Genomic DNA, 27,151 nt, shown 5'->3' with positions numbered 1-27,151 from the left:
TCACCAGTGCTGCAAAATTCAACTGTTTCAAAGCTTTGCTGACAAATCTTTGCAGTGGAAAAAACTTAGAGAAAACGGCAACATGTAAACAGAATTAGGCCTTAATTTGTATTCACAAACAGAAAAAAACCAAACAGATTTTGTTTAATTTGAAAATGGTCAGTATTCCCTCTTTGCAATGTAGACAGAAATGTGGATCTAGACCTACCTCAGGATCAAGAATACCTAGTCCAAGCTCAGAGGAGGGTTTTCTGAACTGCACTTACACCACCTCCAGAGAAAGAGCACACACACTTAATGCCAGAGGGAAGTAACCTTATCTGGTTTCCCTCTGGCGTGTTTATTTGTTATTTTTTTCCTTAGAATCTGTGGTTTAGATTAAATGACTTGTTCAAGTCTTTGTACCATAAGCTGCCCAAAACACTCCACATTTGCTCTCTCTGTGCTTAGTGATTAATAACATCCCCTGACCTGCATGCCAAAATATGCATGGCAAGATCCAGGACTTTTTGGGCTAAGAAGGATCTTTCTGTTGTGCTGACAAATGATATTGTAGCACTAGCAGTCAGCACACTCATGCAGTCCTTCTCCTGGCTTGGGGTGCTCTGTGAGAGCAGGAACATGCCCACTGTGGTGCACTTTCAAAGGCACAGAGCTCCTCTAGAGTCTTCTGAGAGTTTCACAGACTAAGCCTGTGGCCCACATAAACCTGTTTTTCAGGCAATGCCCAGAAAAACATGCTGATGCATGCTGGTGACAACATGAGAGGGGTCTTGCATATCAAATGACAATCTGGGCATGGATGCAGGCAATTAAGCAAAGATACACACATTTGCATCCTGCTGTACTAAATGGGAAAAAAAGAGGTTTACAGAATTCAGGATGGAATACATCATGCCTTGAAGATTTATTTTTCTCTTCAGTTACTATACAAAGAGTATAGATGAGTGGACTGAATCGAAGCTTCATTTTTGTGCGACTGACGCTTGATAATGTGAGTTCCACCGTGAACGAGAACATTGTAAGGTTGTGACTGCTCTGCAGAGATATGTGAGAACGACTTGGGTAGAAGGAAATATGGGAGATGTCAATGACATCTTGAGGTAGAATATGGACATCAAAAGAATTGTTCTTGTGATGAGTGCTGAGATTGCTGACTTAAAACTAAAAAGGAGAGAATCTCCATTTTCTTCAGTCTTTGTCCCATACCAGTTTAAAACTGTCCTGTTTGCTGCTGGACTAGAAGTCATGGACAGGAATAATGAAGCCCAAATGATAAGTCTGAAGCACCATGTTGCCATATACCACAGCCTTTTCCTTATTCTCCTGCTGTACAAGGGCAGAAAACAGATGAAAGAAAAGCCTTTGGGAGATGCTAATAACTTCAAAGGTTTCCTTTATAGTAGACTTGCAAGAATTTCATCTTAAGGCTGAATTTCACTGTATTCCTTTAGAGGGAAGACATTTCAGCTTTCATAAAAGAAATACATAGTTTTGAGGTACTGTGTAGTTCAGTCTTGCAGATGGAATGAAATATGGATAAACAGGATAATGAATATTTTGTGAAAGCATAGGTCTTTTCTGTAGGCCCTGATAATTTCCAGTGCAATGTCCCTTCATATTCTGAATTTTGGCCTCATGCTGGGATGAAACTTATAAAATCCTCTCCTTTAATATTTGTATGCTACCATAGAAATGCAGCCTAGGTGTGCAGGAAGCTAAGATGTGCTCCAGTACGTCTAGGCTGAGGAGTATGTATAGAACTTTGACTTCGCTCCTTAAGAAACAAAATCCAGGTGTTCAAATCAAAATAATATGCTAGAAGGCATTGGTTTTGCTGTTAAGGTCATCATAAGAATCACTTAAGGTTCATACCTCCAAGAAATGCTGTTCTGGATTAATCTCAAAGACTGGAAAGGAAATTGATCTGCAGAGTGTAGAAAGTTTTTCCACTGATTCCTCTGACAATCCAGAGATCAGCTTTCCTAAAGGACTATTTGATTTTGCAGAACTTGCCATGTCCTTCTTTTAAAATTGACCTGCCTGTGTGACCTTCTGGGTTCAACCTGCCTTTCTGCCTCTTCACATAATCTTGTTAACTCTTCCTTTTCTACAGTTCTGAGATAGAGGTGAAAATATGCTACTTTTAGCATAGACTTAATAATTTAGACTTATCCTCACAGTCAGCAGAGGGAAGTTTGATTTTATAGGGTGAGTGTGAATTTTTTTAAGTGTGAGATTTCTTTTTTTCTGAAGAAGGTTCTTAGCACAGGTCAGGTAACTGCAAGAGTTCCCATTCAGTTCATTGATTGTGAAGAGAATTAAGACTGAATTGCTCATATTCAAATTGCTATATTAGACATATATCTGGTTAGGTGAACTGAATCTCACCTGTGTAGATTACAGCTGCTACATCTTAGCAGCTTGCAGTCTGGAAGATGCAGCTGCAGCCAAAATACTGCTTTTTCCCTGCTAGTGTCATCTACTTTTCATGTGTTTTATAGTTATTTAATAATGTTATAAATTGATGCCATGTTATGGTTAATGCACCGAGTGTATTTTAACTGGGCTAAAGGAATTTTTACTGCATTTTAATTTCTCTCATGCAATCAGCATTTACTCAAGTTATTTCTTCCTACCTTTCTTAATTTTTGTTGTAGTGCCACTGGAGTAACTCCCATCGCCACTGAGCACAGATATTCTGTTGCCTCTCAATAGGGTCCCTTAGAACACTTCAGTGATTAATTCAAAACTTAAATTTCTATGCATTATACAAATGAATGGGGTGGTTGTTGTCAAAACACCTCATCATTGCTCAGTCCCATTGAAACAATTAGTAACATAATTAATAGCTATATTTGAGAATAGGGCATACTATATAGTTCAAGCTTGGATTACCTTGGAATCTGCCAAAATAGTGCATTATAATGCATTATAATTCTGCACTTGTGCTGAATGCGGCTGCTTGAAGAAATAAAAGATGCCTTGTGAGCCACTTATGAAATGTCAGGCTCATAGAGCAAATTTCTTTGTAGCATTTTCATTTTGAGATTTACCCCTAAAATAAAAAGATTATGTTCCTTATCCTCATATTTGCTGAAGCATCTATGAAAATCTTCACTGTCTGCAGATGCTTGATTGCTTTAAAAAGCTTCTTTTTATCTGAGTAAGATCTTGTTGTCAGTAAGTTTCACAGGTTTCTCTGTTTCCTAATCCATAAGGATGCTGATTTCATTTTTTTCTCTTGCTCTCCACCCTTGTGGAAAGCCCACTTGTATCCCCTCAAGTGCCATGAAACCATCTCTGCTCCAGCCTGGACAAGCTCAGCTCTCCCAGCCCATTTTCCCAGGTGCTGCAGCCCCCACCATCTTGCTGGCCCCAATGAATTGGATCCAGTTTATCAATCTCTGTCCTGCACTGACGACCCCCAAAGTGGATGTGGTATCTGAGTGTAACAAGCGCTGAGTAGGGGTGATTTGCGCTTCCCTGGCCTCTGTTCATACATCCAGAATGTCATTGACCATCTTTGTTCCCAGGACTGATTGCTGGCCCATGTGACATTTACTGCCCAGCAAGACCCCCGGGGTCTCTCCCAAAGAGCCACTCTTCAGGAAGTTGGCTGTATCAGTTCCAGAGAAATTCTTTCCCAGGGAAAGGGCTTTGCACATGCCCTTACTGAATTTCATAAGCTTCTAATTCATTCTGCCTGTACAAGTCACTCAGGGTGGCAGCCCAGCCCTAGAGCAAATTGACAATTGACCTGTCTCCCCATTTTGGTATCAACTGTAGGTTGATGCAGGTGCAAATAATGTTATTATCAGGAAAAACACCTCACAGATTTTGTTATAAAAGACAGATATATTTTAAAATTCTAGATTTTTTTTAATATACTGTTTTTTGAAAAGTGTTAACTGCTTGGTAAACATTTTATGCACTGAGAACGCCGTGTCTGTATTTTTGTGGGAGAAGGTAAACGCGCATAGGAAATAGGCAAAAGGAGAGGCAGGTTCAGATGGAGAATAATGCTCTTCAGTGCAGGTAAAAAAAATGACCCCCAAACAAACTAGAAAAGTTAGTTTTCTCAGGGAGAATAGGTAAGTGATGAACAGAAGAGCATTAAACTGTAATTAGCTAAAGCTTTCCCTTCTCATTATTTCTGCTTTCTTCGCTCTGAAACTCTTTAAGAGGAAACCGATATAATTGCAACTGCTGTTTGTTATTATTTCAGTTTTATAAAATAAAGTTTTATAGAGTATCTCCCAGCAGTAGGATAGTTTCAGGCTATTGGCAGATTACTCATATGTGATAAGAAACAATTTAGTAATGATTTTCTCTTCAGCTAAACATAGCATATACACTTTGTGCACTGTGTCTGTAAACAGGGTGTGGAACATAGAGAAATTGTTTAATATTCCAAGTTTCCTTGCCAACTTAAAATTACAGTGATTATGAACACATACTTACTTAAGCAGAAATAAATATTTCTGGTGATTAAAATAGCAGAAAGGGGGGAGACCACAAGCAGGATTTGATGCATATGGAAACTCAATTCAGTTGGAAGAAACATCTGTTACTCTATAAAAAGAAGGGTAAGAAATCAAGACATGGCTAAAGAACATCTAAGTCTGGTTATTCTATCTAAACTTTGTATGTATGGTACACTTATATAGATTACCCATATATGTCAGTGGAAAACACACACACAAAATTTGAGCAGCATAATATATTTTTCTTCAAACATGACCCTTTTTTCAAGGAAGAGAAACCTTTAACAAACATTTGATACGCAATTCTTACATATTTGCTTTCCAAAGTAATCCTATAGTCCGGTTATCTGTGTGTAGCAGGAGTATCCTGTAGTTCTTTATCCTGAACTGAAAGGCAGTCTCACTTTTTATTTCAAATTTATTTTTAAAAAACCACCATTGAACAGGCTACAAGGGACAGTGACATAAATAATTTTAGGTTAAATGGTTACTAAATATTACAGCCCTTACGAGTGAGATAATAAATACATATGCAGCCCTGTGAGTATTTTGGAGATGAAAACAATAGTACATAAGTACCCTTTGGAGGAAGGTGAAGCATCTACAAAAGATACGCTGTTAAAGGTAGGTTTTCTTCCTGAAAAAAGACAGCAACTTTTGAATTTTCAGATCCATTTTTGGTATGTATTTCATTTTGATTGTAAACAAAGAAGTCTGATTGATATGAGTATAATTTAACCCATTAAAAACACACAAATTGCACTCAGACTTATTTATGTCTCTTACCTGAAAAAAATAGTAGTGAGTACTCCATTGTAATAGTTCTAATACTAATTATATATTAGGTTTTCACAGGAAACCTGCTGAGAGAGACAGGACTAAAACTAGAGCCAATTCTCCCTCCAGCTACTTCTTTCAATGTATTTAATATTTCTGATTGCAGTAAAAATTTCAGATTAGAATTGCTATAGAGTGACTCCTGCAATTATATTTTTTATGTTTATTTCCAAGCTGTGCTTTGAAAAAGGTTCTGAGTAGGACTCATTAGAATTGAAGGTTTGAATTCCTGAGTATTTTAGGTGAAGAATCTTCAGCCTTCCATTTCAGGTTTCACTTTAAAAATGATATCTCTGCCCCATGTATGTCACTCTGTGAAATGAAGTGTGACACTTCAGTTTTTGGTTACCTCTGGAAGTTCAGAAAGTTAATGATTGGTGCATATTCATGAATTCAGGATGAAGGATGCAAAGCAAGGATGTTTCTTCATTGCACCACATTTTCCCTTAAAAACTGTCACTGAAACCACACCCTGACTTTATATCCATGAACATAATTTTGCTAAAACTTCCAGTTTCTCAGTTTAATAACAAAAGACAACATAAGGTTTAGCTACTGATAGTTGGAAGAGACCTGTTGGAGCTGCCTAGGGATCAGGCTATTAATCTCTTTTCTCTCTGGACACTTTAGAATTGAAGGAATTACATTCTGACTTCTGTGCTACCAAATTGATCTGCAAATCATATTCCATCTCAAACGGTTATGAATTAAGGATACGTGGCTGTAAGACAATTACTATAGGGTTCACTCTCTGTAAAAATTACTGCTCATATCTAAAGCAGACAAACAGTATCTACTGAGGACCAACAGAAGCTATATAGAAAAATACTTCTCAAAAGCAGAAGGTATTTCCTTCCTGCTGCAATTGCATGTATTCTCACTCTTCAGTATTCAGCAATGTTGGGATAACTCTCTAGAGAGTTTTCTTGAACTGTAGAGTGCACACAACCACTTCAGCTAAGTATTAACTTTATTATAGGATTTTTTGAGGGCTTGACTGGAAAATATTTGGACAGTCACAGTTCCAGTGACTTGAAAGTTACAGAAGGCTTTAGAGGAGGCTTTTGAATAGCACTATAAGTAGCTGCAGTGTTTCCTGGATTCTTCATTTGTTAGTTAAGAATAAAAATTCTATTATGCAGTTTTTAGAAATGTGTCTAATTTTGAAATCAAAGTTCAACTTCTCTTCTATGGTACTGTGTAATAATTCCCAATTAACGAAAACTCCAGTGAAGCTGGCTTGGTAAGTGTAAAGCAGTGAAAAGGGATGAAAAGTTGGTAACAGTAGGCCAGCAATCAGTGAGTAGCTAGAACTATTAGGAGCAGTAAGAAACAATAATTTAATTACAAAAAAAATTACAAAGTCTTATTAATGGTAAACTGTTAGTCATACGCAAAAACGGCTTTAATATTCAGAACAGAATATATTTCACTTTTTAAAAGAAGCAGGATAAGGCATTCCAGTCCTAAAAGACTGAAAGCAAAATATCTTTTCCTGCATACGTATCTAGGAAGAATATAAAAATCAAATATACTACTACTAATGCATCTTAAAAGTCACATTACAAAGTCAAAAACTCAGAATCTAGTTTATCACATGGTAGAGATTTCCTCTGGAGTTTTATTGCTGTATATCATAATCCCGAAGAGTATCAAATAGATCTGAGTGCAGCAATTTTTAGACACTTTGAGTAGTGCCTGCCTTTTAATCCTATGGCATTGAATATTTATGGAGTAGGTTGCTCTCTGGGGTGCACAGTTTAAGGATCTACCCAGACGATACTTTGGAGCAAGCTATAAGCAGTACTTTGTATTTCTAGTCCAATTGCTGCTCCTCAGCTGAGACAAGAGAAATTCCCTTCTTCCCTGTGTGCATCTGACTCACTGAGGGCCCAGCCTGAAATTCTGAAGTGTGATGAATCGCTCTTGTTGCAGTCTCTATTTTAATGTCCTCATATCCCTTGTGAAGTTCAGCGAGGCCAAGTGAAGGTTCTGCATCTGGCTCAGGGCAATCCCCAGTATTAATACAGACTGGTGGATGAATGGATTGAGACCATCCCAAGGCCTATTGTTACAGGACAACAGTCATTGATTATGAACCAAAAGTGTCTGTATTTGACATAAGGAAGAAATTCTTCACAGTGAAGGTGCTGAGACACTGAAACAGGCTGCCCAGAGGAGCTATGGATACCCCATCCCTGGAAGTGTTCAAGGCCAGGTTGGGTGGGGCTTTGTGTCACTGGTCTAGTGGAAGCCTGGTCCAGTCCATGGCTGGCAATCTGAAACTAGATAATCTTGAAATGTCCCAACCAAAACCATTCTATGATTTTATGACTCCATACAAGTGGACCAAATGCAAATGCCATGAGCAGTCTGAATTACAAGAACTCCTGGAACTTTCCGAAGATTTGTCAAATCTGATTTTGAAGAAGGATGGAACCAACGTTAAAGTTTGGTGGTTTGAGTTTGAGGTACTCATAATGAAAATTTCAACTTAAATGCTTAGCTGGGGAAAATCTTAGAAGTGACTGAAAAACAGGGTTATAGAATGGCAAATCATTAGGCCTGTCAGTACTCATCACATCCAATTTAAACTACCAGGTCAGTCTAAGCAGTCATAGTCCTTCCCCTGCTTCTCCAGTATTGCTGTCAGATGAACTCCATAGCGACAAGCACGTTACAGTGTAATGGTGTTATTATAAATTTTATTTTTATATGAAGATTAATATGAGCCAGATTCAGTCCAATTTTTCTTGTAATACAGTGCATTCAGTGTGTGGAATTTAGCTGTTAAATTACAGCTCTGGAAATTTCCAAGGGGAAAGAAGCTAACAAAATGGGTAGTTTTGTCTGAACACTGCAGGAACAGTATATGATCCCACATCTATGCAACCAAGTTCAGTGGAAAAGTAATTCTGAAATTAGGTCATTCAACAAGGAGCAGAATTTGTATTTAATTTTTGTATTTGACATCATAGACTCAGCTCTTTCTGTAGTAACCCCTTTGAGTCTGTTCTTACTGATGTTTATTCATGATTTTGAAGAATGACAATGGATTTCTGCTAATGTTTCCTTCCAGTTTAGAGCATTTTAAACATCTATTTCTTCCAGACTATCTTTTTAACTTCTGATACTTCTCACTGTGCTTGTTTTTCTTTTTGCCCAGTTTCTACATTTTTCACCAGCCATTTATAGATTCTTGCCCACCCATTTGTCTTTGGAAAAAGAAACTCCTAAACTGCAGGGCATTGGTAGTGTCTGCTTCTTGTGGACAGACATCCTGAGATACAGCAAACAGGCAGACAGCAGTATTGATTGCTCCTACATGTTTTGTTCTATATACAAGTACTAGTAGGGGCTTTCAAAGGTGTTGAAGGAGCTCTAATGGCTGTCTCAGCTCATGAGAAACCCTTCTTATCTATATTTACATCCTCCTGCACAATCAGCCAGAAGGGTTAAGGTGGCAAACTTCACAATGGGCTTGCAGCAGATTAAGTTTGGTGGTGGGAAGTTTTTGCTCAACTTGTTCTAGGTTCATGCTCTGGGTACATTTACGTGTGACGCTTACTATTTCAGGTACTCTTTGTATTGAGATACTATGTCCAGTTTATCGAGACTGGAAATTAATCTGAGAAGATCCAGGCCTAAAACTTAGTAGATTCTTTGCAGAGAGATGAATCAGCAATCAGCTGGAATAACTCCTTTCTCAGTGCTTGCTTTCTTCTCACCCCAGTCTTTGCTGAAGCATTTTCTGGCATTCCTGTAGTGTTGTGTGCAGAATGAAAGCCAGATTAGTTATGTCAAAAAAACCTAAACTAATCCTTGAGGTCTGCTTGGGCTCATGTTAATAGATTTTGTGTGAGAATGTTACAGACGTGTGAGCAAACAGACTGCAAAACACAATGCTGTAAATAAAGCTGCAGGCCTCGAGGGCCGCAGTGCTTCCCAGGCTGCCTTTATCCAGAGCCAGTGGGCTTCTGCAATTCATTTTGCTCCCACTGCCTCATGGGGGCCAGCTCTTTTTAAAGCAAGGATAAGAGAGCAGTAAGGCCTGCCTGAAGAGACCAGAGGGGTCTGTCTGCTGAACTTCATGCCTGCAGGTAGGGAATGCAGAGTAAGACAGCCTGCATGGTAGAGAGAGACATCAATTCTTATTTGAAAATAAGGGACAAAGGTGCAGGCAAAAGTCTGTAGTAATAGCATCTCTTCGTAAATTATACCAGGAAGAGCTACCTGCTAATGAGAAGTTAGACAGTATTCACTGTTTTTTATGGTGGTGTTTTGCTTTTTCTAATGCTCTTCCTGATATAATTTTCTAGCATATAAAATACGAATTACAAATTATAATTATGCAGCACTACTCTTACCCAGCAGCAAACTCAGCCAGGATAGTATGAAATGAAGCTGCAAGTGATTTCTCATTTAGGAAAATGCAATTTTCTGTGTTACTGCTGTGGGAGAATGTTGTCATATCTCAGCTGATGCCATACACTGTTCTAGACAATCTTCTTTGGTTATTAGGTGATAAACCACTGTGCTGCTGCTTGTCGGGTTATCACTGTACCTGTTTGCAGACTCGGGTAATTATGCTCTTTTGTCTAATTGCTTATTTATGGATGTTTTGCTCACATGTTTTAAGCAATGCTATTTGATTGCAGCCCTTATGGCAGGGTTCCCCTCTCATTATCACACCGTAACACCGGTTTGTCTGATTGCTGCAGGTGGAAACAATAGGTGATGCGTACTGCGTTGCAGCAGGGCTCCATAAGAAAAGCCTTAGTCATGCCAAAGCCATTGCCCTGATGGCACTGAAGATGATGGAGCTTTCAGAAGAGGTTCTTACTCCAGATGGAAGCCCAATTAAGGTAACCCCTTTGCTCTTTATTCTCAGCTAGTCAGTGACACGTGGACCTGCTTCATTTGGGACCTGCTTCATTTGGTTGTGTTCCGTGCCAGAGAGTTTACTCTTGCATCACTATGTCTGCAGCTCTGATGGACCACAGGCGTCTACTCTAAATGGGTGTAAACCTGCGAGAATCTGTGGACCGCTTGCTCTTTCTCACTGTTAATGTGCTTCCTTCCCATGCTATGTCATTTCCGTTCCCTACTTTGGTATGGGGGGGGGGAAGCCAGATGTCCTTTTGTAACATTTTCAAGTTCCTCTGCTGTTCTGCTTCTTTGGTCCTATACCAACATATTCAAAAGAATACTATTCTGAAAAAATATGTTGGACTATGCATCTTGAAGAAAATTCTATTAACGCTTCATGTGAACATTCATTGAACACAAAATAAGCATTAAAAGACTGAAGATACCAGAAGACATAGCATTTTCAATTTTGATATAAAACTATTTCAAACAGATGTTAATTTAATCCTACTAAAATATCTATTTTTGGATTGATTTTATTTGCTTTTCCAATTACTATAGGCAATTATATGTGCTAACTACACTGGTATGTGCTGGGAGAGCTGTCTTCCAGAGCCTCTTCATATTTTCACTTTCTTTTGAGTCATTGCTTTAATTATAGAGAAATTTTAAGGTGTATGTTTTACTCTGAGACTCACTTGTTGTGACTGTTTTCATTACCACACATTATTTTTCAGAAAATTCCTCTTCTGCATAAGAAAACCTGTAAAAGAAAGACATAAAGACACTGCAGGAGAAATATGTATAGAATAAAATGCTGGGAATAACTAAATATTTTCAAAAAAGTGCTAATAAACCTTCTTTAGAATTCAGAAGAAAAAAGTTCATCATACTTAAACTGAAAGTAGAAGTACTGAGAAGCTCATCATAATTTCTTAATAGTTCTGTCTTCTGTTTTAGGTGTAATAGATTTCAGGGCAGGAGGGATGGTGATATTGTAGAATGTTGTTACCTTTGTACCTAACCTGGAAACGGTGCTTAAAAATAAAGCTTGTCTTTCATAGAGGCATATTCTGATTTGTTTTAAAATTTATTAAGATTAGGGTTCCTCTCATGTGGCTATCTTTACCCTGTAAACTACTGCAATAAGGACTTTTGGAAAAGTCTACTTAAGTTTGTCCTAGTTTAGGTGTCTACTCTAGGACAAGATGAATCACTCCCTAAAAATGTGTGCTTTTTTAGTTGTCTGTAAGGGAAGTCTGTGTACTTAACCTAAATGTGGATGTCTATGCTGCGAGCTTCTGCACTCTGTCACATGAGTCCTCCTACAAGTGGCAAGGAATGCATAGTTTTTCCTTGTGGCTATGTCAATGATCATCACACTTAAGAGCATACTCCGTTCTAAATTTCTAAATTCAGTTAGCATGACTTTTGCCTTCCAGACAAATGTTAAATTATCTAGAGTGATCCCTATTTTTGTTAGTCAGCAGTTTTTCATTTAAAAAAACCCCAAACATGAAGGGGCCCATTTTGCCACAGATTCCCATTAGCAAATGTTCCATGTGCACATGAAGGGGCCCATTTTGCCACAGATTCCCATTAGCAAATGTTCCATGTGCATTAAAATGTCTTAAAGCAGCATCAGGGGAAGTTCAGCTCCTTGGATTTAAGGAAGATGTGGTCAAGCACTTGAACGAGGCTCTCAGGAAAGTCCCAAGCCTGTACGTGTTTAAATGCTTGGACAGCTCATAAATATATGACTTAACTTCTGGGTTGCCTGTGTGAAGGTTTATGGAATACATGTATTTTCTAAATTACTTTGATGGATGTATTTTGTTGTCATCTCAAGGCTGAATTCACCAGAATGCAAGGATTTACTTTTTGTGTTCCTTGAAATGTTCATCCCTGTGATAGCAGTGAATATCTTATTAAATGACACTTCAAGTCCCAAAAAGTTAGGATGAAAAAGTAAAGGAACAAATTAAAAAAAATCATATCACATAAACAGGAATTTAGGATAAGATTTTCACCTACCAAGTACATTAGTAGATGATGAAACGAGGCTTGTTATCTGGGTACATTGTTATCATATGGAGGTGTTCATTGTAGTGATCACAAAAATAACTTCTTTGTACAACCATGTAGACTTTATGAAAAATCTGCCCCTTAGAGCAATGCTAGTGTGGGCAGTGAGCCCACATGTGTTGGAACCCTGGATGCTGAGAATTTTAAATTTTCTGTGCTGAAAGGCACAGACTTGCAAAAGAGCACTGCATTTGACCTGAGGCTGTGGAGAAGGCTTCTAAAATTGATTAACAGCACTGGGAGTATGGGTGTGTAGTTGGTTAGAAGCATGTAATATCACAGGGTGGAAAACATTAGAGTTTGGGGTTTCAGAATATAGAAAAAAATAGGAAGCAAGATAGAGGCTTTAGGGTGAAGGCAGGTTGTTCTTCACCTTGTTCTTCCTTCTTCTTCATGGGTTTGAGTGATGTTTTGTAACTGGACAGAAAAGTCCTCATTGCGGGCTTCGAGGGATCAGTTTTTGGGTTAAAAGGGCAAATAATCTAGATGTCATTTCTTAATTGGATAGTTTGGTCTTAAAAGACCTTGTAACAAGAGATAGTTAGCCATTTTGTGCCTTGCTAATGAAAGGCTGCAGAACTCATGGTTGTAAGGCTGTTTCACTGATAAGAAATAATAAACATCTGAGTCCGAACATGAAATACCGTCTCAAGTGCCTTCAATCCTGACCCCGACAGAGGTAAAAAAAACAAGCAGAGAATGTGCATGATGGACCTCAGGATGGTGGCCAGGTGTACAAAGCAGATCTGGTTTGTATCCAGATGATGCTCCCTGCTCTGAGTCAGAGCTCATAGCACGCTGATGAGAGTGCTGTGGTGTGCAGCTGACACCTACTCAGGCATTCAGCACTTCCAACAGAGCCAGAGGCAGCACAAATGCATGAGCAGGAGGGGGACTCTGTGCCAGCCCTCCTTATACCTGTGTGAGCAGCCTGGGACTCGAAGGGTAATGAGAAACTGTTATTTTGCAGAAACAGAGAGCAAGCTGCATTACAGCAGAACACACAAATCCTATCATCAGTGCTGTAACACAGCCTGCCCTCTTAGAAAGAAATATTTGTAATAGAAAATGGGCTGATCATTCCCCTGTGAGTGATGGAGGAGGCTTCAGGTCCCTGTGTGATTTTTTTAAACTCACTTCTACTAGAGGCAAAATCCCATTACTTTAGAATGAGCTAAGGCCTCAGTACAAAAGAGAGACTTTTGCTTCAGACACTGCATGTAGAATTTGATATACATTTTTATCCTTTCAGCATAAAATTTTACCTTGGAAGCACTCTTGATTTATATTCTGTACAACTATTTATATGTAGTGCTTTATGACTTTAGTCTGAAAATATTGATTTAAAATTGCCTCCTACATTTAAGTGAGTGTTACTTGAGAATAGGATGTGCTTCATACTTTACTACATTTTTTTTAGATAAAGTGGAATTACATTAATTTTAGTAGAAATGATACTGTAAGAGGAATTCTCCAGGGCATTGACCTTCAGTGAAGGGTTGCAGTGCAGATATGGAATTCCTTGAGAATATTATTACTTGGATAACTTTTTATCATGCTTCAAAGCATACCTGATTAATCAATGTGTGGTATATATCCCAAAGAATGAGAAAGACCTCCTTTTCAGTTTTTTTTTTTCAAAAGGGCTGCTGTGACTGAACATACCTAGTTTCCACTAATTAGATTTCCCGAGAGAAAATTATCTGTTTATTTTTGTGGTGTATGAAGGTTTATGTAATAGGGTCATGAAGAGATCAGAACTGGGAACTCAGAGGAAAAGTAAATGATTTACATGAAGCTGCTGAAATTAACTACAATTATTTAGATTAATTGTGTGCAGGTGTTCTTGTCTAAAGCATAATGGTTGAGCCCTACCACAGCAATTCAAAACACATTGCAAGATATTTTGCTACAGCACAAAAATTTCATCTCTATTTGAAATTATTTATGTTACCATAACATGAGAATTAGACTTGTAAATACTGTAATCCCAAGGCAAAGCAAATAGATGCCCCTACCTTTCTTTTCGCTCACTTTCTAAGGACTAGTTTGTGAAATACTTTAAACAGCGTAGTGCAGAAGATTTCTAGCTGATACTGCCTTCAATGTGATTAATTTATTTTCAGGTGAGGTAGATGGGACCTTGCATTTGCATGGCACATACTCTGGTATTCAGCTCAGTTGTTTCTTTATTATCACTTGAAGCTGCTAACCTTCAGATGTGCGTTGCCAAAGCTATTTTATTATTGGATTTATAGGCTGCACTCAAACAGTGTAGGCATTAACATCATCTAATTTCAAACACTGACAGCGTGAACAGGTATGGCTAAACTTGTTACTGTAGCTCCCTCTTAAATGAAGAGAGTGAATTTAGTCTGTATTCATCTGAAATGCTTGCATGAATGAAATATATGAATTAATATTTTTCAGGTAAGTCCTACCTCAAGAGTGAGCAGGTTAATGATCTCTCAGGATGGATGATCTCCCTGGAAAGAGCTGAACTGAAACGGAGGTTCACAACTTTAATCAGTCACAGCTTTTCCATTTGAATTTTAGATGTAATCCAGACTTTCTATACTTCAACTTTCCATTATAGGTGACAAATAAAGGTTTATGGGTAGAACCATTAGTTTAGCATGTCTAACATGTATGACCTTACAGCCATGCATCTGCATTAGTTTTGGTTTATGTTATCTATTTAAATACCTGTGATCTTGATGACTGAAACAATGAAAGCCTGAGTTTGATGAAACTCTAATCTCTGTTTGCCAAGTGGTAAATTTTAACTAGCATGAACTGACTTGTGAGTAAGGGCACAGAAGAGTCAAAAGGTCTCTGTAGATTGTAATGGCTTATGGCCATTGAGTGGCACACTTTTCTAAATAACATGGAAACGGGCAATGGATTTTAGAGTGCACAGCATCTTCTGCTGGTTCATTAAGTATTCCCCTTTGTATTTCAGTGATATGCCACTTGGGTCCAGGACCCATGTAGGAAGTGCCAACATTTGTTTGTATAAATGGGATTTCTATTTTTTAAGTGAAGGGGCCATTCCCAAAAACAATGAGAGAGAGCAGCAGGTGTTGTCTGTTTAATCCTTTCCAGTGTTTCTTGCCTTACTTATTTTTCGTGTTGTGGTATGCTGGTTTTATAACAATTTAATGGTTCTATCCAAATGTACATCTTTACGTAAGCAGCAAAAGGTTGTCTGGTTTGTTTTAAGTTGTGAAGGGCTGACTGCTGATGCAGGCATTCTCATCAGCCCTGTGTGAAAAGCTGCAGCGTTCCAGCAATGCTCCTTTCTCCATCTGTGGTCTCCTAGCAACTTTGCCTTGTACCTAATGTCTACATCAGACTCTGGAAGGTATATAATACCCTCCTTCAGCCTGCAGAACTGGAAATTCGAAATATCCTTGTGTTGAAAGAAACAATCAGAAACAGTTCCATAAAAGAAACCTTTGCATTAAGACACTTTCAAGAGCTTGTAGTTTCACAGGTATACCAGCATCATGAGAGTCAGAGCATCACGACAGTTTTGCGGAGCATTCAGAGCTGCACGTCAGGGAAGCTTGGTACTTTTTCTTGACAGCATGCTTGGGAGATGGTGAGACAAAGTCAGCCCTGGTGATGATTCCCTGGATGTGGGAGAGTTCATGATTGCACTTCCTCAGTTTGGCCCAGTGCCTTTGGAAATGTAAAATGAGAGGAGCTGATTGAAGCACATTTCCCCAGGAATGTGGGAAATTGCAAGTTTTGTTAGACTACTCTGAGGGAAAATTCACTTTCCTCAGCCCTACAGTCATTTTCACTCAACTGCTTCCTTTTGTGTGATTTTAGTAATGATCTTTAAAAGCCCCAAGCCACACCCATTATTTGCAACTTCTTTTGAAGGGACTTTTTCAAATGCAGTCATATGTTATACCCTTTGTAGGACAGTGTTACCGCATGTGTTGCAGTAATAAGGGAAAGTGGGGATTATATGGCTAGTGGTGCACAGCAGCAGCTTTGCATGAAAATCTGGTCTGAAAAATTAGATTGGCACTTAGTCTGCTGAAGAGGGAAGGTTCCCAAAGGGTTGTTCATTCTTTCAGATGGCACACATTTCAGTTCTTAGGTAAAGTCTGCAGTAGGTGCTAAAGGTAGATTTTCAAAGCTGTGAGGACTTGATTCTGCGCAACATAAGGATCCACCTGCTCAGGCAGAGGCATGATATTGGGATTGGCAACCTAGTGTAAGCCAAACTTGAGTAAACTAGAAAGCTATGAAGATTTTTTTTTTTTATGACTGCTGGGAGAGAGACACCTAAAAGACAAGCAAGGGGCTAATTAATAACGTGAGGATCAGCTGAGAAGAGGTTTTGTCATTAGACCTGGCCATTCTCCTCTTATGCCATGTGTTCTCTGACATTTCATCTCTGGCAAGTAGGAAGCACTAGTGCCATTCCATCTCTACTTGACCCTGTGGCAGAGATAAAACATGTTTGTAGAACCCAGGGTAGTTACCCCAGGGCACCTTGTGAGCTTTCCCGCTGTTTATTAGCTCACAGTGATTACTACATGTTCACAGCTCTTTGACTCACGGTATGTAGATCTAGCTGCATGTGGAAACACCTCTGTAATTCAGTCATACTTCCCGTTCCTCAAAGGAGACTAAATCTTGCTGTGATGGCTGCACTTAGCTTCTAGCTTTGGACTGGTGCCTCACAGTGAGCAGATACTTTCATTTTCTTCTCTAGGTGCTATAACTAATGCACAGGGAAAACCAGCAAGGATTTCAAGGTTTGGATCCCTGCAGGGAACACAGGATATGCATCTGGGTTGTGGGGTTAGCTTTAAGGTCACGGTGTGACATCTCTCACGGTTCAGCAGTCATTCCAGACACAAACGCCTCCAACTAACACTCCAGATGTCTGGCTAGTAATAGAACTGGTTGGGAATTTTCCATAGAAAACACTTTTTGGCTGAGAACACTTTATGACAAAATAACAAATTACTGGGCATATCTACCAGCTTTTGTTAAATCACTGATCAAAACTCACTTCAGAGTACTAAATACCAATAGTAACTGGGACAATGACCTGGGGAGAAAAAACCCCAGAACTTTAATGAGAGTAAAGCATTAAACTTGTATTCTTTATGAGGAAAAAGACCTCTGCCTTCTCATTTATCTAGGATGGAAGATATCCTATGATACAGTTTTGCCCCTGAGCTTGGTTTTGGACATTTTTTGCAGCTGCCAGAACTTCACATTCTGGCTTTGACTGTTACAGTCAGAGGAGGACTTCCATGCTGAAGCTGAAATTTTCTGTTGTTATTATTGTACATTGGTCTTTATTCAGACAAAACCAAGCAATAATAACAATAGAAATGCAGCCCTCCAGGTGAATAAATAGTTAAATCTGTGCTGCATACAGCATTTCAAAAGATTGATATTGTTGCATCTTTATGAAGGGAAGAATAGACAAAAATGTAAATTTAGAATTGCAGCATGTACAATGATGTTATATGTTTATATATAATAGAGATATAAAATTTGAAATAATTCATGAATATTTAAAGAATTGGGCTAGGGAATCCAGCATAGCGGAGTGCTGTAATTTTATTTCTCCTAAATGTATGTTTTCTTCTTCCATTGGTATGTTTCCTGTCATATAAAAATTAAAAAGTCTGGTTTCCACTACACTACAAAAGTATTTTTTCTTATCTCCTGAGATGGAGAAGAGATGAAAAACATTACACAAAAGTTGAAAAAAGCATTGATATGAAAATACACAAACCTGCAAGGACTCACAGAAGATAAACAGTAATAACACTGAGAAGCAGCACAGACTATGCATAAAAATAGTGCTTGATTGGCTTTTTGCAGTAAGCATGACTAGAAAAGGCTAGCCTTGAATTGCTGCCTCACTGGGTTAATAGGCACAGGTGATCCCAGAGGCCTCAGAGGGAGATGCAGAGATGAAAATGCCATGCCCTTTAAAGCTGTAGAGGTTGTTGCTACCTCAGTGTCTGTTTCCAGCTGCTGAGATGCTGTCAGGCAGCTGCTGCCCTGTGCTGCATTGCTCGAGCATCTGCCTCTCCCTTCAGTGACTGAACTGTCAGCACCTGCTTTGTGGTCTGCCTGCTTGAAAATAAGGAAGCCTATTCTGTCCAGTGCTGGTGATATTTATTTACTGTTGTAATCTCAGTTATGTACATTCTCTTTTCTAAACTGGACAATATGTTGCTTTGGAACTACTAGTAAATCACTTGATACCCAGTTTCTGTCTCTTCCAAGGGTCCCAACAGTTTAGTCACCTAATCCAAACAGTTTTCTTTATCTGGAGTCACAGTGTACCATAAATGTAAGTTTTGGCAGTGAATAGGGCAAATCTACTTCATCCTTTGTTCTGACCCTCCCCTAGAAGAAAGAGATGGTGTTATACCTGCAGCAGCCATGTGCAAAAGTAACACATAGTCCTGGATAATGCAGCTTTGACATCTGTGGGCTAGATGACAGTGCTAACATAGCTCCTTCTTTCATCCAGATGCAGCCTGGAGAAAAAGATTCAAGTAAGAGCCTTGTCCCATCTACATCTTCTCTCCTCTCCCTTGTCTGCCAGTGCATCAGTAGTTTTGGATAAGGTGCAGCTGGAAATACAAAAAAGCAACAAAAAAAATTGAGCTGAGCTGTCTGCAGTGTTTTATACTGTATGACTTCTGTTATACGTTTGAAGGGTGTTGTTCTCCTCTCCACAACCTATTAGTTCTCTTGTCCCTTTAATGTATTTTTTTTCTGGGAGGATTATCTCACTGGTAGAAAGAGGCAAAGCTTTTTAACATTGCAAGGAAGAGCACCTCGGTTCTCCTTCTCTTCCCTGACCCTGGATTACAAGCAGAGCCTTGCCATGAGTCCCAGAGGAGCTGCCTGTGGGTTGTCTCATGGAAATCAGTGTCTTTGTCAGCCCCACTGGGTAATCCTGTAGGAATGTTAACCTTTATGCATCCACAGTTACAGCATTTTTAGGAGCAGCTGGCAGCATCTGCTCTGCAAGTTTAAGAAGAAGAAAGTGCATTTGTTAATGGCAGTTTGATACTTGGCTTCCCCCATCCTCTCAACATGCACAGTTCAGAGAGGAAAAGTCAAAGTCTGCAGTTTTAAGCACCAGTTATAAACCCTATGGCATAACTGTTGTCATTATTCTGAGCTAAACAGTGAGTCATTGCACTGTGCTATATTTGAGTGAACAGTTCAGATGAGGGGTGGATGCTGGAGGATTGTACTTGGCCTTCTGTTTGGTGCTGACAAGTTCAGCAACATTGTTCAACAGTTTCAAAATAGTTTAGTTCCCTAACGAAGAATGCATTTCCTGTCATAAATAAATCCATAAACTAAATGTTTAATGGTATTTCAGCTTCCTTTCAAATGAGACATAGAGTATTTTGGAAAAAATGCCAGTGCTTCCAAGGGATTTGTGACTTTTCTGTTCAAATACCTCCTTTAAATATAAACTAGGGTAAAAGTAATTCAATGCAAATAATCTTCTTCAGAGACTTTATGTAGAATAATTTGAACTTTTTTTTTTAGCATAAAAATCTCCATATTTGTGTTGGATTTTGGTTTTGCTTTAGTATTTTCAAAAGAGAGGAGAGAAGAGGCAAAAACATTAGTTTTGAATGGAGGAAGAGGGAAAACAAGGCACAAATAGTCTGAGGATGTTCAGTCCTACCATGTGACCTATTCGATTCCATCAATAAGAAGAAAGGGGGAAGTGGTATAAGGAAAAGTGGATTAGAATGTACAAGTATTTCTCCACCTGGCAGAACTTGGACGGGTCAAAGTGATCATTAACCTGAAGGAAAACCTGATTTTTGTCTAGCTTTGGAGCTTCATTCCAGGAAAAGAATCAACCCTGAGAAGGAAGATGAGAAGAGATGTATTTCTGAGATCACATTTTACCCTCCTGCAAAATCTCCATGCCATAAAGCAAAAGCTCTGGATAATTTCTTGCTGAGATATAGTTTTCCTAGATGTATAAGATATTTCTTGACATTTAGCTAAATATTCTGATACTTTCACCATTATTTTGATATCTAAAACGACAAAAACTGACAAAAACAAAGTTATCAAAAATTACAAAATCATAGAACAACCTTTAAGGCTGGAAAGGATTTCAGAAGATCAGCTGGTCCAATTTTTTGTGCCCAGATGACATTATTGACCCCAAAGACAGGTTGAACACCTCCACAGATGGGGACTTCACCACATCCCTAGGAATGTTGTTCCAGTGATTGATTGTTCTCACTGTAAAAAAAAAATATGTCTTATGTTGAGATGAAGCCTCTCCTGGTGCAAGCTGTACCTGTCATTCCTTGTCATTTCCATGTGACTTTCTGTCTTGTTTGTACCTGCCCTTTAAATACTGGAATACTAGGATGAGTTTCCTTCCTTAGGTGTCTCTTCTGCAGGGAGAAAAGGCCCCACTCCTTCAGGCTTCCCTCACAGGGCAGACTCTCCAGCCTGATGATCATCTTTCTGTTTTTCCTTTGGACACTGCAGTTTGTGTGTGTCTTTGCTGAGCAGCGGGGCCAGCGCTGGGCACGGTGCTCTGGTGCAGCCTGACAAAGGCTGAGCAGAGTGGGATGACGACGTCTCCATCTCTGCCAGAGGTGCCCCTGCAGATGCAGCACAGGATCCAGCGTGCCTTTGCTGCTGCAGCCCTGCACTGCTGGCCCTGCCAGCTTGTCCACCAGGACCCCCAGATCCCTTCCAGCAAGGCTGCTTCCCAGCCACACAGATCAGACTTGACTGAGCTCTTTAGTTATTCTGGCCCAGGTAATGTGATGATAGGTTTACATTGTTAAAATTCGATGTTCATCTGGGACACATAACATGTTCTTTACAACAGCGTGTATTTTCATTTTTCTGTAGACATTGTGACACCTCTTACAAAAATTTAAATGGAAAGTGAGTAATTAAATCCCTATGTGCCTTTCTGAAAATTTGTCTTTTCTATCACGTCTCTTCAGAATACCTATTTCTCTTTCTGTGACAACTTACTTTGTAGTAGGTCCATTTGTGCTGCATTTTAAAAAATTGATGAAAAAAATTAGTAAAAACCTTTACCAGAAGAAAAAGAGTCCTAAAAATAGGGAGGTTTTTTTTTTTGTTTTTTTTTTTTTTTTTTAACTGCCATACAGTTCTTTGGGAGAGGAACTAACTGCTGTTGTTACTGCTTTACTACTGTCATTTCTGCATAGTGGCGCCCACTCTGCAGCCACAAACAGCACTTTGCAGAATTGGAGTTATTGTTTCCTTTGGGAACATCAATATGATTTACTTAAAAGAAGCAGACTTTTAGAAAACCTTAAATTGAAGAAGCCTTTTTTTCTTCACTGTTCTATGACAGTGACAACAAATATATCATATGGAATGACACATATATTTCCCTGTTATTCCAATAAGTGTTTCTGTGAGGTTTTTTAATAAATGCTATGATCTCAAGGTGTTATGATAGTCGGAAAATAATTGAGCTTTGTGGTCTGAAAATCAGGCATCTGGGGGCATTTCAAGTAGGACAATGAAAACCACTATGCACTCCAAACATTAAAGTAGATTGTACACTCAAAATTTGTATTTATGGTCCCTGGTTATAGGACTCTGATCTTTTATTTGTTATTTCAGTTTGCATCTGTGTGTGTTTTTTCATCTTTCCCAGTTTACAGACTTAGTTGTATAGGCCATCTTGCTTACTTAAAATGTTTTGAAAATGTGATCATCTCACAGCACACTAGTTGCTTGAACTTAGAGAACAGCTTCATTGTTCAGATGTCTTTTTGACCAAAATGCCTATTTATTTAATCAAATACAGTCCAGTGTTTATGCATAATTTCAAACCTGGTTTAGCTAACTACACATTTGTAAATATAAGTGCTTTGGAAGCTGAACTCAGGTCCTTTTATTTGAGTAGAAAATATTTTGCATTTAGCTGCCTTTGTTCAGACTTGGATTTTCTGAGGAGAAACTGTAATTTCTGACTGTCATTTCACAGATACTGAAAGGAATATAAATATAGAAAAACTGAACAGTTTCTTCTCTATGTTACAAGTCTAATTGTCTTCAAGAATTTGCTCATGGTGGTTATTCTTAGCTTTTATTCACCAAGACAACATGAAAATTGGTGACCCTTTTCCTATATAAACTCTGAAACACTAATTAATTTAATTTCATTACATGCTAATTTTAGCATGGGCAAAGTATTTTTGTAGGATGCAGACTGTTTCATTATTTTTAACTCCAAAATATCAGTCTCCTTTCAATTTGAATAATGACTTTTTCAAAGGTAAAATTAAAGATGACATGAAGTTCAGACTTAAGGGGTTTATTTCTGTGTGTGTTTATCACAAAACTTCACATCTCTTAGAAAACTATTTGATGTTCAAATTTACAGTCTCACTTTTCTTAAACTTCAATGAGAACAAAGCATGATTGCATCCTGTTTGGCACTCCCTGGAACCTTTTCTCTATCATAACTAGGAAAAAAATCTTCAAAGGCTTCAGTGAGTCCTTCATTTAACCCCATTTGTCTCCAGGGTACCATCCATTGCATTCTGGGCTCTCTGTTATGTCTGCTTCCAAGGCCACAGCACTAGATGCTCTTTTGGTCTGATTCAATACAGTTGTTCTTACATTCTTATCTAATTTATTGCCTGTTCCTAGTCACAGATCTCTGCAGCTAAATGTCAACTCCTTTTTCTGAAGGAATGACATATTTAATAGCTAGGATAACTCAGATAACAAAAGCAACAAAAATTCTGTCTGCTATGACTGAGATCATGGTATCTATTTCAGTGTGGTTACCCTACAGATTTTTATAGAATAGAATCATGGAATTATGGAATTGTTTAGGTAAGGAAAGACTTTTAAGATCATCAAGTCCAACCACTATCCCAGCACTGCCAAGTCCACCACTAGACCATGTCCTTGTGGTTTGTTTATACATTCCCTTTTTCTCCGCAACAGACTCATAGGAAGCTTATGAAATTGCTGGTCATAAAAATATTGAGGACACTATAACATTCTTCTTCTGTCCTCAGAGCTTTCATTACTTTTGAGCATTTGCCAAAGAATTCTTAGCCTTTTTGTTTTTCATGAGCTCTTCCTTGATGTTTGCCATTTGTTGCATTGTGTATATGGGATACCTAAATTATGTGATGTTCTGCTCTCTGGACAGGAGAAAAGCTTTTGAGGCATGAGGAGGAATGGAAATAGCTAAATAATAAAGCCTACTCTTGTTCACACACGAAGGCTATTGTTTACAGGAGATGAGATTAATTTTGCTAAGATCTGTTCCCTTGTGAACACACTGAATACATTTTTTGGTCTGACTGTTGATGACTGAAAAGAAATGAACCGCCATTCAGAATCAGTGTGATTGTTTGCAAATGTACCTTTTGCAGAATGGAGAAAGGCTGTTCCCACAGCGGAACTGTCTCTCCAGTTATGTCTTCACAAATTTAGGGAGCCACACTCTACAAACAGCAATCTATAAGACAGTCCAGAGTTTCCAGTCTGGTTTTCAGTGAGCATTGCATCCTGGATAGTGATAGTGTAGGGTTGCACTTCCCTTCACTTAGAAGAAGTATGCCATGATTGTTGCTGGTTTTGACAGTTCTATAATAAGAGCCACCTGGGGTTTCTTTTTAAAATTTGTTTTTGGTGAAATATTTTGCTCATATTAAGACAAGCTTTATTGTAAATGCATTCTTTTATGGGTTTTTTAAATAGATTAAGATTTCTGGTAAGACAAAAAGTTATTAAGAGTAGCCAGAATTTCAGGGGAGTGGGGAAAACCAAACTTAGCCTCTATGGCTTACATTAGAAAAAGGTGAATGTCCCACACTTCATATGAGGGAGTACCATTACGTTCCAAATAGAGTATTGGCTGTTCTTGAGTCTGTCTTTGTTTTGTCATTTCAGTTTTGTTTCTCAGAAAAGATGTTTAAAAAATGCAATGTGTATGAAACGGAATGTTTTTCTTGCTAACCCTAACAGCAAGAATCATCAATGCACAGCCCACATAATACTAATATTAAAATGAAATCTAAGCTTTTAACAATGTTTTGCAAGAAGAATCAAAAAGTGTTTTTGAGAAATTGGAAAGTGAGAAATAAATACATGTTTTAGAATCTCTTGTATGCTTAGTGGGCATCTGAATCCCAAAAAATTACATTGTAAATGCCTCTGTTTGAAGCTATGACCAAATTGCACCAGATGACTGCTTCTAGTTTGGTCTTCTGAAGATCAGAAAGCAATATGGAACCCTGAGGGCTTCCTGAAAGTTCTGTGTATACATTCCTTCTCTCCTCCACAGAAATGGAAAAGGAACAAAAAGCCAGTAGGAAAAGCAACTCTGAACAGCAAATCTGCATGCATAAGAACTGAATAGCAAGTTTACAGGCTGTAGAAAGCACTGAAATTTGTGTAAATTTCTGAGAGGCCTGTAGTACCAGTTTTTTATATTGCTTCCTTTCCAAGAACACCAGCAAAGAGCAAATCTTCACTGGAATTGTGTCTTCCTCAGTAGGATGTGTGTCCATGCGTATGTGAATATGGGGTTGCCCTCTATGAAAAGAATTCACTTGGATTCACTCTGTTTTCTAAACATTGCTAAGCCCATCTCCTTATGTGTCTTAGACTCTCATGACAATGTTATGAATAATCCAGATGCAACTACTTCCTGAGAATATTGACAATTTAGTTGGACAAGGTTCCAAAATGACAGCATGACTTGTGTTCTCTCATTAGTTTGGATTAATGGAAGTTGATACCTTTATAGCCCAGTACTATTGGAGGAATTGCAGTTTTCCCATGGATAGTGTTTGACACATCTGGAATTCTTGCTGTTGCATGAAAAACAGATGTGCATATTTTTCTGTTACTGCCATGTTTCACTCTGGGCTTAGCATACCAAAACTCAGCTGTCACTGGTGCCCTTGCTCCTCCTGTCCTGTTCATTTTATCTTGTCTTGAATTTTGCTTTTATTTAATTTTCATTAAGTGAGATCCTCTTTTGCTCTGTGCGGTTATGCTCAGACATATTAGTTATGGCCTTTAGGATTTGGTAGCTACAGCATTTAGGATCACTGTGGCTTAGTATGGATGAACATGCATTGTTGTCCTTGCCATGAATGCCTTGGGGAAGGCCTGTGTTTTATCTTGTCTCACAGCCTTAACTGCCACAGGTCCCTCTTCCCTTCCCAATTGCTGTTCTTAAACCCAGGCATCCTAAGCATCCCACAGCATACTGTCCACTCACCAGCTTGCATTGCCCTCTGCTGTCCTACACTGCCTTTGACCCAAATCCTTTTCCAGGCATCTTTTGAGTCAGTGAGAGTTCATTAACAAGGTTTGAACGCTGCTCTGTGTGGAATCCAGATCTGCTGCAGCGTGCTGTCAGCCGTGGGTGTCAGCACAGGGCTAACTGGGTGGAAAAGCAGGGAGCTAAATCATGTGCTTTGATGCTACCTTCTGTTATAAACTCTCTAGGACTGCACTGAGGTGATGTCAGAAGCACCACTTGTGACCTCCACAGAAATGGCACATTTTCAAAACTGTTACTTTTAGAAATAATTTTTGGGGAAGGTTTCCAGATGTCTCCAGGTTGAGCAGAACTGATTCCATTCTTATGGAAAATATTTAAAAGTTCATTGTATGCTAATTGTGTAATGAATTGCTTCATTTAAATAAAATCAAGCCTATGTAGAGGGAAAAAGGGATTCTTACTGTGGAGTTAGAGGTTAGGCTTATCATCACCTTATACTTACAGCAAGGAGGGAAGACCAAGGAAAGAGGAGATGCAGTCAAGTAAGCTGCCATCAATTAGTGCCTGAACAAAGGTTACAACAAAGCCTCCCTTCAGTCCCGTGAACATTTGAGGAATCCACTCAGTGCATAGCTTTGAAAAATCTGCTGCAAAGAAAGATGACCAGAAATATGCTGGAACTCAGCTGGGACAGGCAAATATCAGAGTCACCTGTTCTGGTTTGCTCCAGTTTGAGCAGCCATAACAATCTAGTGAGGGTCATCACAGACCGTGGAACTCAGCAGAAGGTGGTGCTTTCTTACCTTAGAAGACTCAGAGCTGGTTGGAAGCAAGGAAGGCTGGAAAGCTATTATTCTTCATTTGCCATGTTTTGACAATGTTTTATGGGTGTTGCGCACTGCCATGGTTTGTGTCAGGACAGTCCTCCTTGGACTGACCCAGCAGCAGTGCTGTGTTTCTATGGCTATATTGGGTCAGATCTGAACAAGCTTATCTTAACACTGCTTGGAGTCTCTGTGCCTCACTGAAATGTGCAGTGCAGGTAATAGCTTTAAAGGTATTCCAGCTTTAAAAAAAGCCTTTCTCAGTGTGGCAGAAATTAGAGATACAAAGAACTTGTGTTTGCTTGGCAACATTTCCTCATGATTAATGTGGAAGTGTGCTTCCTTGTTAGCAGGTTCTTCACACATAAGCATAATTTCTAAAAAATCCTGCATGTCTGTTGCGATATATTGTTCTATGATTTAGACAGACATTAATAAAATGCACACTAATTTAAAGGAGAAGATCTGCTTCTGTTTGCTCAAATTTGCACATTAATTTCAGCTGCATGAATTTGAATGGTTTTTGATTTGAAGAAAGCTTCTATTTATTTCTATAGAAAATAATTAATTTATTTCAGAGAAAAGGAAAAGAGTTTTCATTACTCTTTCCACAATTCTACAATAGGGAATGGTGTCTGTGGAAAATGTAGTATGAACATTATTCATCTTTCCCATGGGGATTTCTAGAAGTAAATTAGGATTCTCTGAATTTGCTTACAAACCAAGATCAATTTCTAAGTAACACT

The 27,151-nt window shown here is 38.7% G+C and overlaps 1 protein-coding gene across 1 annotated transcript in view; it reads left to right on the top strand.

Moving 5' to 3' along the window:
* Positions 1–27,151, top strand: part of GUCY1A2 (guanylate cyclase 1 soluble subunit alpha 2) — a 137,786-nt gene that overhangs the window by 83,139 nt on the left and 27,496 nt on the right. Inside the window, exon 6 of the mRNA XM_038129976.1 lies at positions 10,046–10,189. Coding sequence (XP_037985904.1) covers positions 10,046–10,189 — 144 coding nt within the window. The remainder of the gene's footprint in view (positions 1–10,045; positions 10,190–27,151) is intronic.

This window comes from Motacilla alba, chromosome 1 (assembly GCF_015832195.1).
Source record: "Motacilla alba alba isolate MOTALB_02 chromosome 1, Motacilla_alba_V1.0_pri, whole genome shotgun sequence".
Classification (NCBI taxonomy): domain Eukaryota; kingdom Metazoa; phylum Chordata; class Aves; order Passeriformes; family Motacillidae; genus Motacilla; species Motacilla alba.
This window is presented reverse-complemented; position numbering and strand designations above follow the sequence as displayed.